Source organism: Artibeus jamaicensis, unplaced genomic scaffold, assembly GCF_021234435.1.
Source record: "Artibeus jamaicensis isolate MK-2021 breed Jamaican fruit bat unplaced genomic scaffold, CSHL_Jam_final contig_387, whole genome shotgun sequence".
NCBI lineage: Eukaryota > Metazoa > Chordata > Mammalia > Chiroptera > Phyllostomidae > Artibeus > Artibeus jamaicensis.
The window spans coordinates 10380429-10398486 of NW_026521812.1; the positions used below are offsets into that span (position 1 = coordinate 10380429).

Here is an 18058-nt window from a genome sequence, read left to right on the forward strand (position 1 = left end):
GAATCAATTATTTTAATTGCTTAAATAACAGATGTAACTGATGTAGGTGAGGGGGACCACAAGCAGTCTGGCGAAATATCCAAGTGTCATCCTTTTGCTGGAGGACAGACTGACTCCGGTGGACTGACTGAACGGAAACGGGGTGCTCACTCAGCCTTCAAACACATGCGCATTGTAATGGCATCCAAGCAAATATCACAGCAAGTAATTAATAGCTCACGTCTGGAAAATAAGTTTGAATTACACAGAGAAGGGTCATGACCAAATGTGTACCTGCTCAAATCAGGACATTTTAAAAGATGCCGGGTGATCTGTGAATACTGAAGAGTGTGGTCAGTGGTCCATGATCCACACACATATAAATGGAAATCACTTTATTAAACTGTGTGGAGAGCCTGTTTGAAGGTCAAGGCCTGGGTTTGCTCAGTGAGATTTTGGTCTTCATACGCGTGTGCGCGGGTCAATGGCCGCTGCAGACTGGGGCGGGCTGGCAGCCCTAGCACTGCAGTTCCTCCTCTGCCCGCCGGGGGACGCTCCCCGAGTCCTGCGCGCTGGCGTGGGCCGTGGAGCTGAGGACCTCTTCAAAGCTGCCTCCACTGTGGTTCGTCCCGCCTACTTTCGTCTGAAAGGACACAGACACAAAAGTGTAGTTCATTTCTGTCATGTTTTTATAGCACTGATTATTTTCAAGTTCAGCAATACCTTTTTTTTCTTTCCTTGAGAGGGTTTGTAAAGGATGTAAAGAAGTTAGTTTGGTTTAGCAGAGGGCTAGGATGTCATCCATACTTGGGTTCTGGGGTTGGAATAGAAACTTTCATTTTGTACAATTTTGTGAACGTTCTGTTTGTCTCTTGTACATTCAAGATTCTCAGTCCCTTCAGGAGCATAATCAGATCTGTGGATTGGCTCCATCTCCTCACTCACCCAGAGAAAGGTTTTAATGAACAAAAACACCTGGATTTAGATATATTCCTTCAATTTTACAAATGTGTGGACATTTTTCAGTGACTTCAACTTAGGTTTTTTTACTTGAGGTTTAACAAGCAACTGCGATTCTGACAAATGTCTCTTGAAAAGGCAGAGTGTTTCAACTAAACATGATTTCTGGTCTCTGAGAGTTAAAGATGAGTCTAGTCTTAAGCACTGGTCACTTCTACCTCTTTTAGGTAGTTGCTTTTATAGGAGGTATATATCCCCTATAATGCAAAGTTACAATGTTTTACAAGCTTCCATTTTCATGTACTTGTTATTGGCTAATAAGAATGGACTTAGGAAGAAATCAATTTATAATTAAGAAATATGGTATACAGTCTTTTATTAAAGTAAAATATTACTTTGAAAAATTCCACATTTAAAAGGTCTTCAAAAGAATATTTAATTACCCAGAATGCTTAATGAAAGTCTTATTAATAGTCACACTGGCCTTTCTTTAACTATTAACCATATGAAAAAGCACTCTGAGGAAAAGAAAGGTAAAGAACAGATAATATTGCTGCTCTCAAGCTGCTGCCTGTACCTCACTGTCACCAAAGTGGTCCCTCACAAGAACTTAAACCACACCGGGGAATGAAGGTGTCTGCCCACTGCCTGCTCTGCCCTTTTAAATCTTAACCAGGGTTAGAATTAGTCCAGTCATTGCAAAACAAGCACGCACTTTTCTCTAATTGTCACCAAAATCCCACTCTACTTTTTTTATTTCAATTACTAAGTTGAATTTTTTCCATCTGCTTGAGGTTGAGAAATTTGTTCTGGAAAGTGACATAAATATTTTAGGCTTGGGAATCAACCAATACTCAAATTAGGCATTGTGGAAAGCAGCGAAAAATAGCATAGGTGAATGAACGTGACTTTCAAAAAGACTGGATGAACACCAAAGTGTAAATATCTTATAATTTGATTTTCACAAATATTATTTTTGTTTCTTTTTTCAGCCATTAAAGAAGTATAAAAACCATTCTTAGCTTACAGGCCATTCAAAAGTAGGTGACCAGCTAGATTTGGCCAACATGCCTTAGTTTACAGGACTCTGGCATAGAACATTGATTGTTGCTCTAATCAGTGTTATTTTAGCACTGGGAGGAAGGAGGTAGGTGGCTTTCAATTATGTGATTTTTTTTTACTATGCTTATTTCTTTCCTGAGAGGAACAAGATTAACCCAATTTAATTTACTCTATTAATAGTTACCATTCTTCTCTATTTAACTTGCATTCTTTTTTGCAATAGAAGTTCCACACAGTATTGAATCAGATAAATAGAAATTACTGATTTTTTTCTGGGCTTTGTTCCATTCTTCTCTCCTACTTAGTTTTTCATTTTCTCACATCAAAATAGAAATACAAAGAAGGAGGGAACGATGTGAAATAAATCAGTTTGGTGAAGAGGAGTGAAATAAAGGAGTTTCCTATAAGCATGTGGGGTAATGAGTACTCACTGCAATGCTCTAGGTACGGACCTGCCTCTAAGCACAGATGCGAACAATAACCCCCTCCTGGATCCTTCCCTTCATAACAGTTTTTTACCCAAGAATGTGCCACTTTGTCCCCCAAATTATAACTATTCTTTGCAAAAAATTTTATTTGATTAATGAATTGGGCTTCCTAATCTCTCATAATAAAAGAACTGGTTGAAAGGATGCAAAGAAACATACATATCTTGCCTTTTTGCTTAAAAACCAAGCTTAATGCAGTGTGTGAGAAAGGACACGTGGCATATAGACCTGCAAAGGATCTCACTCATCCTTCCTGATTCAGCCTCAGGATCCACAATTAAAGAAAACCACGGAAATTTTGTAAAAGATTTAGGACAGAAAAGTAAACTATGCAGAAAATAAGCTATATAAAGAAAGGTTAGATCCATTATTTCATCTGGAGGAAGAAAGGAATGAGAAATTTGTTATTACTGAAGAAGTGGGAGGTTTTACACAAAGCATGGTCATTAGCTATTCTCCATTACCTGGGTGGGCAGAAAAAGAGGAACTAGGCATTGACCGTGACTTAGGAAGCAGGTGGGATGTGAGTGTTATTAAACCCACGGACAAGTGCCCGCTTTGAGGAAGTCTCGACACGGGCTGTACCCAGGTGGCTGAGTTAGTTCTGTGCATGCTCGGAGGAGCACACAGGCTCTCCACCTCCCATCCCAATGAGGTGAGAAGGTGAGAAAGTGAGGGCTGAGCATGTGGGCCAAACACTTAAATCACAAAATCATATGTGAGACATGAGCTTACCAGGTTTCTACAAGCAAATGAAAATAGGTTGCTCTTTATTCTTCTTTTGCTTCTTCATAGCTCCTTCTTCTAAAGAAAACCTAAAAGGTACAACTTCTCCTAGGTCAGAACTTGTCTACAAAGCAACAGAATCCATCCTCTTTGGAATGTCTTAGGCTGAGAATCAAATGTTGAAAAATCGACTCCTAGGATTTTTTGAGCCTTTTGTTTTGAAACTAGATATTCTAACAATAGAAATGTCTGAAATGTTGTATATCCCTCCCTATCAAAAGTTTTCCCTATGAATGGGGGCAATTTAATGGCTTTTACTGGTCACTCAAATGATGATGTTGACAAGCAGAAGCATGAAACTGCACCACTAGAGACTGCTGGAAAATGAAACCAATGAAGGCACTTTAATGAACAATTCATTCCTAGTGGTTTATAAGAACAACTTTGTAAGGACACAGAAATACTATTTAACCCTGGTTTTATTTATAGATTTCACGTGAAGACTGACTCTGCAAGGCTGCCTTCTTCACAGCCCCACATGCTGGCAGCCTCCTCTTTGGGACTAACCGCTGTCCTGATTCAATGGCCCCAATGACATAAAATTCACTTCATCTGTACCTTAAGACTTGTGACAGTTGTCTCAACCCTCTCCTCAAATGATTTGAAAGTAGGAGAATTCCTAAAATAACAAAAAAAGAGATGTCAGCTCCAAAGACCTACCTGTCCTAGCAACTATGCTGTCTGACTTCCGCTCTTGTCAACATCACTTCCGCACCAGAGCTAGCTGTCAGCTTGCCACCTACACCAACCATGTTTCAACACACATTTCACTTCTGGTAGGTTTGATCCAGAAACCATGACTTGACATGGAATTTTTCTAAGTAAAATAGATACTCAACTGTAGAATAATATAGCATTTGTGACTGGTACAAATGTAAAAATTCCACGGTGCAGTGAGTCAAAGGAGTCATATCTGAATTTTTCATTCACTAAGCATCACTATCACAACACTCTCTGCCCAGTTCTTTTTACATGTTTGTTAGCATGAAAAGTCTATCTAAAGAGTGGCTTAGTTTTTCCACCTGGAATGTTGAGATAATTTATTTCAGTGAATGTGAGACAAGACAGAAGTAGCTCAAGAAATAAAAGATTTGTAAATATTTTTTCTTTTCAATACCTTCAAAAGTAACCACTTGGTCAATGTCCATAAAGTAGTGTTTCTGAAAGTCAATGCTTTGGTCATTATAAGTTGAATGTTACTTGTTGGAATGGTGTTACTTGCATATGGTATTTTTCTTTCTGAAGACGATATACCTATTTGTTCACTTACCAGAGAAAACCTTCACAGTCTATTGACCTTTTATTTGTGACTCATCATTGTGTTACATAATCTTTATATCATTTGTAACTACAAGCATTAAATACTTCATTTTGGTAATTTTTGGTTTCCTATACTGGATTTGGCCATATAATGTGATTTAATGGCATTATCATTAAAATTGGTTATCACCAAGTCCAACTAGAGAAACTAGAACTGAACTAAAATGTGTCTTTTTTAAATAGTTAAGTTAATCATCTAATGCAATTTCAAGGCTTTATATATTTATTTACTTTTGGAGGGAGAGGGAGGGAAAGGAACATCGATCAGCTGTCTCTCACATGCCCCCAACTGGGGGCCTGGCCACAACCCACACATGTGCCCTGACCTGAAATCAAACTGGCAACCTTTTGGTTCATAGGCCAGTGATCAATCCACAGAGCCACACTAGCCAGGGCAAAAGTGTGTCTTAAATCTTGTATCCATGTCAGCTTTCAGCAACAATGATTGTCATTGTTTTCAGATAAAATAATTCAGTTGATAAGTCATGTAGGATTCTCTCTTGAGTACAGAACATATTAAATAAGAAGAATGGCCTCGAGAAACATCTGAAAGGAGAGTGGCTATAAAACACAGGCTTCATTGTGAAATGTGGGATGAAGCACAGCTCTAATACTATCAATAGGAAAAGAATGTCGAGGGTATGTTTTTAAGTGCATTTGGCTTTGTTAGGGATGTCTCCCGAGACCCCGATGCTCCGGATGATCAATAATGTGTTTGTGTTCTGGCTGCATGAATTCATAATGGTGAGATCAGAGGGCCCGAGCATGGTATCACGTGTTGCAGTTGATTCAAACATGAGTCAAATTCCCATGAGTGCTCCACCATAATACCTCTGTTTCATCAGGAAATACTAGTGAAATTACACTTGAATGTCTCAAAAGTAGACACTTACTGGCATCTGACTTCTACTGCAAGCTGTTTGGCCAAGCCCGCTCACATGACTGCAGTCATCGTCAGTCACATTATACCACATCTGGGCAGACAGTTTACCTAATGGTTCATGGGTATGTGAGGTGAGTAAAATCATTTTCTTAAAAGTTACTTTTGGGCAACTTTATGGGGACTGAATTTGACTCATAAACCACTAGATGAATTCCTGGTTCACAGAGCAAAATCACTTCAATTTTATTGCAAGCTCCAGTTAAACTTTGACAAGTAAAGAGCTAGGAGCCTCAGGTTACACTACCCAGTCTGTGTGTCTTTATGCCAGAGGGAGCGAGTTACTCAAACACAGACAAAGCAATCCTGAATCTGTGCTCTCCACCACCGAATTAGGGAGAGTGAACACTGTGATTAAATTCCCAACGTACCCGAATAACCCCAGTTTGGAAGAGACCTCACTGGACAGGATAAAACAGGCATTCTTTTAATTAAATTACAGTAGAATACATGGTAGAGAACAGGGAGAAACTGTTTACTCAGATTTAATTATGTCATATACAACTAGCAACTTTTAGCACTGCAAATAACCCCAAAAAGAACTTGGCTTCAATGCTTTCAACCTCTTTAGAGTAACTGAACCCCCTCTGTAATGTATCCACACCATGATACATGAGACAAAGCAGGTAGAACTGGCACAGATTTAACTGAAGTGGGGGAGGGTCCCAGAGGCTTGATTCCTACTCCCCCACAACACCATCACCATGGCAACCCAAGGCAAACACCTTAGGAACAGCAATAAATCTGGTTCTAGCTTATCTTGTTGAAAACATGATGAAACTTATATGACTGAGGTGAGTCTTTTAAGGCTGCAAAGTTCACTCTTGGCAGAGTTGGCCTGCAACCTGTATCCTCTGATTCTCAATCCAACTTTCATAGACTCTATTACTATCAGCTTGATTTTATCTGCTGTATTACAAAGTTGAGCAAACGGGAAGCAGAAAAAATCTTTTTCAGTTCTCAACTAGCCAATAATCTTATTGTTCAATGGATACCTCACCTTAATACATACCTTAAACTGTAGTTTTAGAAAGGATATCCTTTCTAAATCTCCTATCCTTTCATTTAAATTTTCTTCCAGGCTTGTATTTAATTCTAGGGGTATAAGAAACATATTTCCACTTTTGCAAGTGTGCTCAGAATGTTCTGGGCCCTGTTCTAAGGGCTTTCCAACACAGGTTACTTGGTTTATACCTCACAACTACTTGAAGGAAGTCTTGTTTCTCCCACAGTCAGTGTCCAGAAGAGACTGAGGATTGAAGTGAGTTAAACAACTTCTCTCAGGTCTCACACATCAGGAGCGGCTGAATTCAAGCTAGTGTGTCTGGTCAAAAGCCCAAGCTCAAAGCACCTTTAGTACTTGTACAGAGTTGTCAGCCTTTTCTCGTGAGGACCATCAGAAATGAGAATAAAGTAGGTCATGGTACTTCCTTTCACATAAAGACGGAGGAAAAAACCACATGGCACTTCCTTTCACATAAAGGAGAAAAAAATCGCAAGGCAAATATCAATAAACTAACACTGCATACATATTTGGCATTAATATTATGTAAAGTAATTTACACACGTTACCTCATAGCAGGCATACTTATGGAATGGCGGATGGAGTAGCTTCAGGGCAAAAGCAGATTAAAGGGGAGAAAAGAAAGAAAAAACACAGCACAATATAAGTACATGAGAAACTCCCTATTCACAGTTCTAAAATAGCAATCTCAACTCTCTGAAGTATTTGCTGCCCACCCCACCCAGATGATATTTGTTTTCATTGGGTAGCATGAGCCCCTGTTGATTACAAGGGTCTAAAGGAAGAGTAGGTGGTGCCTAGTTGCATATTATTTTCTTTCCTGTAGGTTCCCTGTAGGCCAGGGAATCTGAGGAGGATGTTTGGTTTCCTCCAGGTCAGCCCAGTAGCCCCTGGACATCCTCTTAAGGTCCAGCTCCTCCACTTCTTTCTCCTGGTCAAGAAGACAGGAAAAGCTTATCCAAGAAGTAGAGCTGGGTAGGTAAAAGCTAATCGTTCCATTGTAGAGAAACTCTCCAGAGGAATATCTGTAGCTAACATTCTAAGACAATCAAGGAAACACATGCCAGGCAAACAAGATTCACACAGTCAGACAGAAGAGCAGGGACTTCTGCAGGGGTTCCAGTTCATTCTATAACATCGGTACCATAATGGCAACACTTCCGAGAACTCGATGACTTTCGATCTTCTCACCTTAATTCAACTGTAGCTGACTCACTTTCTCTGAAATTAATCGCCTGCTATTTCTACATGACTTCCACTCAGTAATCAGGCTGGGTGGAGGAAGAAAGCAAAATGAAGTCCATTTTTCAGGGCTGGCACTACCCTGTTACACATTCTAACACCATCCCTGCTTTCTCTCCTCCCAAGAAGCGACTGGGAAGGGATCCAACTCATCACCCTTCCCCACTGGTATCCACTGAGGTCATCGGTATGGGTGGCACTTGACTAGAATTCAAACAAAAAAGGATAAAAAATTCCAGGGATTCTTATGGTCCTACTTTAGATACTCTATTTGGAAATGATAGGCAAAATATTGCCTCAGAAATTATGTTAAAAAGAATTACTAAAGGCATTCATCAGCTTTATTAAACTATTAATCACTTTAAATACAAGTTTTTAAAAAGTATATAGTAAGATTCCAGCTAAAAAAATTAAAAAAATTAATTCAGAGGCCTGGCCTGATGTCTGCACACTTCCTAACACGTGCGCTTCTCCAGGAACTTTCTCTCCCTCTTCAACTTCAGAAGGTCCAGAATCTAGTCCAAGATGAACCATCCCCAGGAGAAACAGTTACAAGGTGTTCAAAAAACATGAAAAATAATTTTCTGCTTCTTGACCTTACTTTCTAGAAGTTCTCTAAAAATGCACAACTCTCAATATCCACATTCTTTTTTTCTTCTCCTAGGTGGACGACCTCTGCCAACATAGAGAGGTACGGTGCAGAAAAAGAGATTCGTAAGAGATCGCTCAGCAAGTGACACAGGTGTAAATGGTTGAGAAAGAGATAACTATGTGCTGAAATAAATCCACATGCATTCGGTGCCCTTTACTCTAACTCCCTGGTCATGGACACTCTCAGGAAAAAGACTGTTTTTTTTTGCTGAGGCACACCTACAGTGTGAAAGAAACAGTGAGCTCTGGAAAGCAAGGGACACCATGGCTGGGCAGGGGAGTGGCAGGGCCCCGGAGGCAGCGCTTACCCGATGGAGTGAGACCTGCAGCCGGGCCAGCACAGGAGAGAAGAGCAGGAGCAGAGTTAGCGCATCAGGATGCACAGAAACAACCACGCTGGCCATTGTCCCCTTTCTCAAGAGCCCCAGCACAGATGGCGATTCACGACACTTTTTGAGTCTACTGACTTTTTAATGTCTTGTTTTACCAACCTGTTACGAGTGCTTCTAGCTATTATTCTCATGGATATGTAATGATGGTGAAACTCTAATAAATTACGTGTCTCCTCCAAAGATTCTATCTGCACTAGATCACATGCAATTTAAACAAATTCAATGAGAAATTTCAAGAAGATGTCAATATTATAAAAATTATTCTAATAGCTTACATTTCTTCAGAGAGCTTTCATAAATGTGACTGCATTTTAACTCTACAGGGAACATCTTAGTTAGGGAGCTTTTAACAATGTTATTTCATGGATGGAAGACTAAGCAACTAAGCAACTCCATGACTGGGCTACGGGGACCTCACTTAACGGCAGTTGGCTGAGAATGAGAATCTTGGCTTGGGAAAAATTACTTATTCTTACAAAATATTAAAATTAAATGATATCATAGGGCTTTTCATTCAATTATTAAAAGGCCCAAATAATAGGTTTTCAAAATCCATATTTATCATATTTAAACCAAAAAGGGGTGCAAAGCAAAATGTTTATGATATAATTTTTAAACTTCCTCACTATCATTTCATAAACTGACAAATTAATTTGAACAAAAAACATTAACTTTTCTCAGTTAAGACTATTTATTGGAGTAAATTTAAGCAGCTTTTAAGTAGGCTTTTTATCCTTTTAGCATAATTTAAAAGTAAAAGTTCTTTGCAAAACTCATTGCTTTCGCAAGGACTTATCCTCATTTATATAAAATGTTACATAGTGTGCTTAGAGAAAACTACAGCTCTAAAAATAAAGGCCTATGAAATACCACAGGGCCATTACCTGCGTCTCAGTAACATCAGCTCCATTTCCTAGTATGTTTAGCCACAGTTCATAATGAAAATGTTGTACCCTCTATATAATAGGGCACCAGTTAACAAACTATTTAGAACTCCTGGGAAACAGGTAACCCACTGCACTAGAACAAAGCCGCGCAGAAGCAGGAGGAAAGGCAGTCAACGCATCCTTAGTCCTGTCCCCAGTTAGTGCATGAACACAAGTACGTCAACACAATGCATGTGTAAAACTCAGTTACTACTTAGAAAAACAAAGAGCAAAGCTTTTATGAAATACAGTGTGCTCCTGTTAATGAATTCCTTCTCGTTTCTGTCATAGGGTCCGCCTTGTAACTGAGACGGTCACTTCTTAAAGATAGCAATTAGCATTTATCGAGTACTGAATACCTGACAGGCTCCCTTCTGCTACTTTTAAAATAACTCAATGACATAGTTACCCTTATCCCAATTTCATAATTGACAAAAACCCCAGGTACACGCGAGCTGAGTAACCTCTGGCTTTCTCATAACCTGACCCCTTGAAGTCCAATCACTTACGAGGCTGTTACTAATGTAAATTCCTAGACTCCTCCCAAGGGCCACTGAGGCACAATCTGTGAGAGGAGCAGTCTGTAAATATGTATTTTAAACAAGATTCAGTTATAAGGTCCCCTAAGGATGTAGAAACACTGAGGTCTCAGTGTTCAAGTGAAAGGTTTCAAGTATGTGGAGAATGAATTTTATAAACACAGCTAAATTTATTTCCTTAGATATAACAGATAAGAGGGTCTTTCCTATTTAAGAAATTATTCATTTAGTTTACATAAATGTTGTAGTGCCATTGAAATGACTGAAGATTTTATTTGTATTAAAATTAATGTTAATTAATAATCCAGAATGTTTACCTGTTAACCACATGCTGCCTCTGAAGAATATCAGTGGTTTTGTTATGGCATTATTAGTAAAAATGCTCAGATTAATGTACATGTACTTACTTAACTCTAGCCTTATGGATGCCAAATTGTTGAGATGGTACATTGATACTGGGCACACAATCTAGCAATATTTAAAACCAAAATAACTTAAACACAAAGACATAAATATTTGTGTCTAGGCATCAAAGCTGCAAAGTAATTAAAAATTAATAGTTTAAGAATCCAAAAAAATACAGATCCTTTTAAAAGAAATTTAAAATGTATTTTGAAAGTTTTTAGAGAATAATTTGATTTCTAAAAAATGAATTTGATTTATTATAAAGGAAAATCTTATAAGCATAAGAGCTAAATTCAAAATAAACCACGATAGGTATTTAAATGAGCAAAAAACATAAGAGTAACAATTCTATATAATTCCTTAGCACATAATATAAAAAAATGGTCAACACTACAGTGTTTTTCTGGTGACTATAGTGAGGACATCTGGTTATCATTTCAAAATCTTGAAGTTCACCCTAATTTTATATAATAGTAAAATATGAAAATAACTAAAATGTGCAAGGGGACTTGATCAGAAGTTTGGCTACAGCTATGCACTGGAAACTAATGCAGTCACTAAAAATGAAGGTGCAATAGACAGTTATTGACATGTTCACAATATTGCCAAAGTGAAGGAAGAAAACTACCAGAAATATATATATATATACCATGAGGTACCTTTTTGGAATAAAATAATACTTACGTTATATAAAACCATAACTAAAGTAGTTTATCAGAGCATATTCCACTGAGTGCATATTGTAACTTATTGTTTAAGTTACAATAATTAAAATTCAGTGTGTGCCATTCTTTTGAAATCCCCCTTCATCAGCAGTGACTGAAGACATCCTTTATCTTCTAGTCACACCGGATCGGATCCCAGGGGAACAGGCATCTTTGAAACTAGGTGTCCCACTGAGCTGACGTTCAGTCAGAAAATGTCCTAATATAATAATTTGTCTCAATCACCAATTTCTGCCACATAATATTTTAACCCAATTTAAAAAAGAATATGTTGGGCAGACCAGCCAATAGGCAATGCCCTCCACCCTCAGGAAGCCACGGTTCTCTCCCACTATACCTCATGTCTCCAAACTTCTTGCTGATGGCTGTTCCAACATTGCTGAATGCAGCAGTTGCCTTCTGTCCTGCGTGACTCAGGGTCTCGTGTGTCTTCTTGTAGCTAGAAGTAAAATGGAACAATAGTTTATATATCATGATCGCCCATAAAACAGTCATCGTCTTTCTCTCCTTACTTTGAAAACTGCCTTTTCTAAACAGATTTAGAAAGAAGATGACCCACAGCAGTGATTGTTTCTAGTCATTGTTTGGGAATGATGGGTTGGCTACCACTCATCAGAGGGAAAGTCAGACTGTTAAATTTGAGTTCAGGCAGAACACAAGTACTCAAGTACAGGTTTGAATGTACAGATCTTTAATCACAGAGTGGAGCTATTCTGAGAGTAAACAGCCATTCTTAAAGAAATGTATGAATTCTACAAAGAGACATTGGCCAATAAAAGCTTTAGCCATCAGAGGTTGTACAGAAATTTTAAAACACATATTTCAAAGGGCAATTGAAGCTTTTACTGTCACTGTGGGTAAAATGAACCCTAACAAGGCAAAACAAAACTAGTATTTAACTCAATTTTTTATTACTTATATCAGAATAAGAAAAGCACATAATTTAAGGTGACAGTGGCTTTTTCAAAACAGTTTTAGGGATTTAGTACTTCAACAATCCACCTGTTCACGTGGTCTAGATTCCTGCTAGACTGTGTTTGTGTCCCCAGTGGCTGGAGAGACTCAGTAAATACCGGATGAATAAATGGATGCTCAGAAGGTGCTCCTCTGTGGCTCTGACCCGGGAGTTGTGGCAGTAAGAACAGAGAAGAGTGGGGTGGGTCACCGAGACATGGGGCACAGACTTGACAGGAGGTGGTAAGTGACAAATAGAATAAGATGAAAAGGTCAGCCTGGGGTTTTGAGCATAGTACCAGGAAGAACACTGCAGCTATAAGTCTGAAAAACTTCTAAGAGATATTCAAGTGGGAAACAAAAGACACCTAACCTGAGGGAATTAAAAGAAACCAACAAAATGTTTTGTATATCACCTCCCAATATAAGTCATTAATGCCATACACTTTAACCTTACACAGTACAGTATGTCAATTACATCCCAATGAAACTGAAAATAAAAATGTTTTGTATAGATTTTTAAAAACTAATTCTCCTATGCACATAACATCTTCTTCCAATATGTGCTGGGCCCAAGTAAATTCCCCCAAAGCTGCCTGTTCAGTCTGGAACACTTGCATTATTTGGTACCTCTGAGCAGACTTTACATTGCATGAAAACAGTTGTGCGGGAATGTCCCTTATCCCTCCATCCTCTCCATCCGTCACAAGTCTTGCAGTCCTAATTGCACTACTGTGCTTTAAGAAAATGCTTTAAACATGCCCCTTGGTCTTCTTCAGGACTGAAATTACTTTATTAACGAGGTATTCTATCACTGTCTTTTTCTTTTGCAGGAAGAAACATTTACAACATTACAGCACTGTATGATATTTATTTACGCAATGCCTTTTTTCAGGAAGTATAAATATCCTATTATCCAGACCAGTGATTTTTGACTGGTTTGTGGCAAGAATTTTTAAAACATGCAATACCTGGCTATTTAGTCAGGGTCACTGACCTCTTTCCCGTACACTGTCAAATAAAAAAAATGACAAGAGCCAACACAACAATAGCTACCTAATGTGAATGAATCAAAATTATACCTATTTCTTGTCATATTGGCAAAAATATATATTTTTTGGTGTGCCACAGAATTTTAGTCATTAGTTTATGTGTGCCATGGGAAGCAAGAGATTGAAAAAAAGCTGATCTGGATCATAAAGCCAAACCAAGTTATTCATTATTCAAACAGATGTTTCCTAGTGAATATGGAAAGACCGAGGAAAATAAGGGTCAAAGAAGAATCTGGCGAGTAGGAGGAAATCTGTCCCCCGAGACAGCCATGTGAGTAGGAGGGGGAAGGGGGGCCCCAGACGGCTCTGGGGTCGAGCGGCCAATGAGATGGGAGAAGGTGGAAGAAAGAAGTAGCTTTTGGGATGTCTCCCTATGTTGTTTGCTGTGAAGGTACAAAAAATACCAGCTTGTTCAAAGTATAATTTCATTTTTACATTTTACTAAATGACTTTGGGGTTTAATTTTGGGAAAAAATTTATGATTACATAAAACCATGGAATTTCGGGCAGTAAACATATGAAATAAAATCTTAACATCTAACTTGTGATGTAAGTGATAAGGCAGCTAACATAGTACTAAATGTTAATGATCAGAAATAAAAACATGAGCCATTACTACAAAGTTTTTGGGAAGCGTGATCTTGAAATGACATTGCCAAGAATTCTTCAGAAGAAACATGCACCAAATAGGGCCCCAAAACCGTCATGAACACTTGGATTAACTGGGCTTATAAATGGTCTTTAAAAGGAGTGATGGAACAAAAAGAGGAAAGGACTCGTGGACATGGAGAGCAGTGTGGGGACTGTGGGGTGGGTGCGGGGTGGAGGCGGGTGTGAGGGGCCCTGTTTTTTGTAGATTTCACACATAAATGATACCATGCAGTAACCCTCTTTCTCTCTGACTTATCTCACTTAGCACAATGCCTTCAAGGTTTATCCATGTTGTCAAAAATGACAGAATTTCCTTCTTTCTCATGGCTGAATAATATTCCACTGCTCACATGTACCACCCTTTCTTTAAGAAATGAACAGCATTTAATGGCCAGCTCAGGTTAGCTGTTTGGCCAGCACACCAACAAGGGGATCTTCCGTATGTGGAGTGGGGTTCCCTGAGAGGTATCCTACTGACTTTTTGTGTAGATTCCTTTTGTCTTGCCTTCCTCATTTAGAAGTCAGTGTTATAAAATATAATCAAAAGGGAAAAGCGTGTCTTCCTCTAAAATGTTTTGCCTTTTCTGCACAAAAACGGAATCTAAAGGTTCAACAATCTCTTTGCAAGAAGGTATTTAATAGCACAAGTATATTTTGTATTATGGAATTTAAGAAAAAGGGCATTACTTTAATGACTGCATCTGCATCAATTCACCAAAAATACAAAAATATTGAGGAATATTTCTCCAAAGGTTTTTTTGAAAGTGTTATTAAAACATAAATTTGCATTTTGAATCTAAAAAACAGAAACTGTTTCCTGCCTTGCACAATAAGATGAAAGTTGAAAGGTAAGAAGAATGAACAACTGTGAGAGACTGGCTACGTGCGCTTTTAAAATTAGGTCTTTGATCTTTACTGGCACTTCTGAACTCAGTGGTGTTCCAACAGACTCCCATAAAAAAATAATCATTACTGACCACAATGGCCTGGAAGTCTTAGAAGCACAAAATCAAAGTCATAAGGTAGACTTTAATTTTTAAGCACTGTGCATTTTTTTAAAATGCTGAATGTAAGAGTTTTGTTTCTATTTATAAAGGCTAAAGTTATGAACTTTCCAAAAGATGGCATCGTTTGAATTCCATTCCAAAACCTTCTCCCTTTTGTGGACCTCCCATCTGGCCTGTGGTACAACTCACAGGAGGTTATCAGCAGGAGAATCTCATGGGTTGGCAAAGGCTGGACACATTAAAACGAAGCACCATCAGATTAAATGGTCTGCAGCAATGCTGCATCTCTGAGTCCCTACTCCTTCTGCCTACAGAGAGTTTCAATATCTCCGGTGGTTTCCCCACAGCCAGACCCCAAAGCCGCACACATCCTACGTATCTCCTTGAAGCCTAAAGACAACATAAAAAAACAGCAGAGATCATTAAAAGAAAAAGGATGGGGAAATATTTTGTGTTTGTTCTTAGATTCACTCAAATCAAGGCATGTGAAAAACTATGACAAAAAAACAAACAAACCAGCAACAGCAAACCCTGGACGATGGTGATCTCTGAGGACCTGCTGTTGTGTGGCTATCTTTCCAGAAAGGAGGTAATTTCAGTGTGCTGTGTAGTTATTCCCACTCATCCATCCTACTCCAATCTGAATCCTACCAGAAGGATTCAAACTGACTACGACTAAGACTAAGACAAATCGACAAAACGACTAAAATATGCTAAGATCTTTCATTACCATACCACCAATTTTTTTCATTATTAATCAGACTAAATAGGTCATGATTACCTAATCAGTATGCAAAGGATTGCCTCTAGGAATCACAGGCAATTCTCTGACAGCTAAAATTCTTTTCAGTGCTTTAAAATCTACTTCTACCCAACCTAATCCCACACCAATTCCCTCCCACTGGAATTTTCATTGTATGAGGTGCAGGGCTTGTCCTGGAATGGGTATCATGGACATTAACAGCAGGGATTTAATTAATTAATGGAGAAAATAGATTTGTTATCCCCCCAACATGTGATTAAGAATTTTTCTCTTCTTTCAGCAGCCAAGAAAAGAGTGTGGGAGGAAAATTATCTTGTTGATAGGTGAACACCTCCCTCTTAAGAAAGGGATTCTTTTCTACAAAGGAAAGTTCATGTCATCTCTAAAGGTTAGTGAATCCACACTTGCCTGTATTTATTACATAATCTCTGAGGAAATCTCAACAGGTCTTACAGCTTTCAAGATATTGATTAGTATGTAGATGACTCCTGAATGTCCATCTCTGTCCTTTACTTTCTCTCTGAGTTGTCCTCTCAGTTGATAAACTTGTTTGTCTACTGGGCATTTCAGACTTCACACAGCCAAAACAATTCTTGGGTCTCCCCACCATATCTGACTCAGTCTTTCCTACAACAGTGAATGTGCCTAAAAAGTGTCAGACATGATCCTTGTGGTGCATGAATATTAACTCATTGAATCCTCACTTACAATGAAACAGGGACTAATCTGATCTCTTCCCGCAGATGCAGGGAGATCTAGATTTCAACCTAAGACACTGGAGTCCATAGCCCATGGTTTTAACCACAGTGCTATACTCCTACTGTGGTAAACAATGCCCACATTCAGCCAGTAGCCCAAGTCAAAGACTGGAGTCAAAGTTGATACTCCTATTTCCCTCATCCTCCACTCCCCAACCACTGGGAAGTGCCATTGGCCTCACCTCCAAATCCTGTCCCCTACCTGTCCACCACTCTCCCTCATCATGATCACTGCAAACTGCAGTAGTTCCATAAACGATGTTCCCATTTCCACTCTTGCCTCCCCACTCTTTCTGAAAGATGAATCAGAACAGGTCCCTTCCTGCTTCAAACTCTCCAACAGGATCTGAGCCCTTGGAAGAAAATCTGCACTTGACCCCATGGTCTGGGAGGCCCCAGAGGCTCTGACCTCTCCTCTCACTGCACTCCAGACACAGCACTTTCTTTGGCTCCTGAAAACAGTAAAGCTAGTTCTGGTCTCTGGGTCTTTGTAGAAATTTTTGCAAAGCTCTGAAAAACTTGTAAGCCTGAAAGCTCTTACGCAGATGATCACAAGAGGCTTTTCCTCATCATTCAGGTCTCAGCCCATAGAGACCTCCCAGGGTAGGATTTCCCTGACTAGGAGCCAATCACAGCAGCGTCACCCTCTAGAACATCATCCTACGCTACTTACAACACAGCACTTCCTGGCACTGTATTTCCTTATCTGTTTCCCTTTCAACACACAAGGAGAGCAGGAACTTTGTCCATCTTTCTGAAGACTATATCCTGTGGGTTTAGATGAGTCTCTGGGTAATAATGCCTGAGAGTAGATCCTCATCAAAGTTGTTGGATAAATGAATTGTCACAGCCCCTTTAATGGCTTTTTATTGCCTGTGGATAAAAAATAACTCTACTAACAGGTGCTGCAAGGCCACTTCTCCCTGCCCCCTCCGCAAGACCAAATAACTGGACAACTTGCCATTGCAAGGAGCCCCCTCTCCTATGGGTCCTCACCGGGCTGGACCTCCCTGAGGAGGCTTCAAAATTCCGACTCATCTTCAGAGTTCTGCTGAGACGTCTCTTGCTCAGGAAGCCTTCCCTGGAAGCCCAGCAAGGTTCAACCTCATGCTTCCCAACCCGACAATACCCCGTCCTTCACACTTAACTTTTGCCTGGTAATTTGTAATAACCTATAAGATAAACAAAAACAAAAAAAAAACTCTGTTTTCCTGACTGGACTATAATTTTATGCCCCAGAGAATAAATCTATTCTATTCATTCAACAACAAAAAAACCTTGATACTAAGTAGGTGTCTGACTATGAAATCAATTTGTTTTTCAAACATGGGAAAAATACAAACTACATATTCTCCCCTGTGTGAAGAGGCTAAAAGCCTTCCTGGAACTTGCCTGCTCCAATTCCAGGTCCCAGGAGGACTATGAATCCCCCCC

The 18058-nt window shown here is 39.2% G+C and overlaps 1 protein-coding gene across 7 annotated transcripts in view; it reads right to left on the bottom strand.

Moving 5' to 3' along the window:
- Nucleotides 1-18058, bottom strand: part of TPD52L1 (TPD52 like 1) — a 68851-nt gene continuing 50793 nt past the window's right edge. Inside the window, exons 4-9 of one of the 7 annotated variants that reach the window (XM_053664721.1) lie at nucleotides 11777-11878; nucleotides 8761-8775; nucleotides 7108-7146; nucleotides 3834-3894; nucleotides 3225-3304; nucleotides 546-622 (exon numbers count right to left, since the gene is read on the bottom strand). In XM_053664721.1, the coding sequence (XP_053520696.1) occupies nucleotides 3260-3304; nucleotides 3834-3894; nucleotides 7108-7146; nucleotides 8761-8775; nucleotides 11777-11878 (262 nt within the window). In that variant the 3' untranslated portion in view covers nucleotides 546-622; nucleotides 3225-3259. Of the gene's footprint in view, nucleotides 623-3224; nucleotides 3305-3833; nucleotides 3895-7107; nucleotides 7147-8760; nucleotides 8776-11776; nucleotides 11879-18058 lie in introns of all 7 variants that reach the window. The other 6 variants (XM_053664720.1, XM_037139622.2, XM_053664722.1 and 3 more) reach the window with 6 other exon arrangements.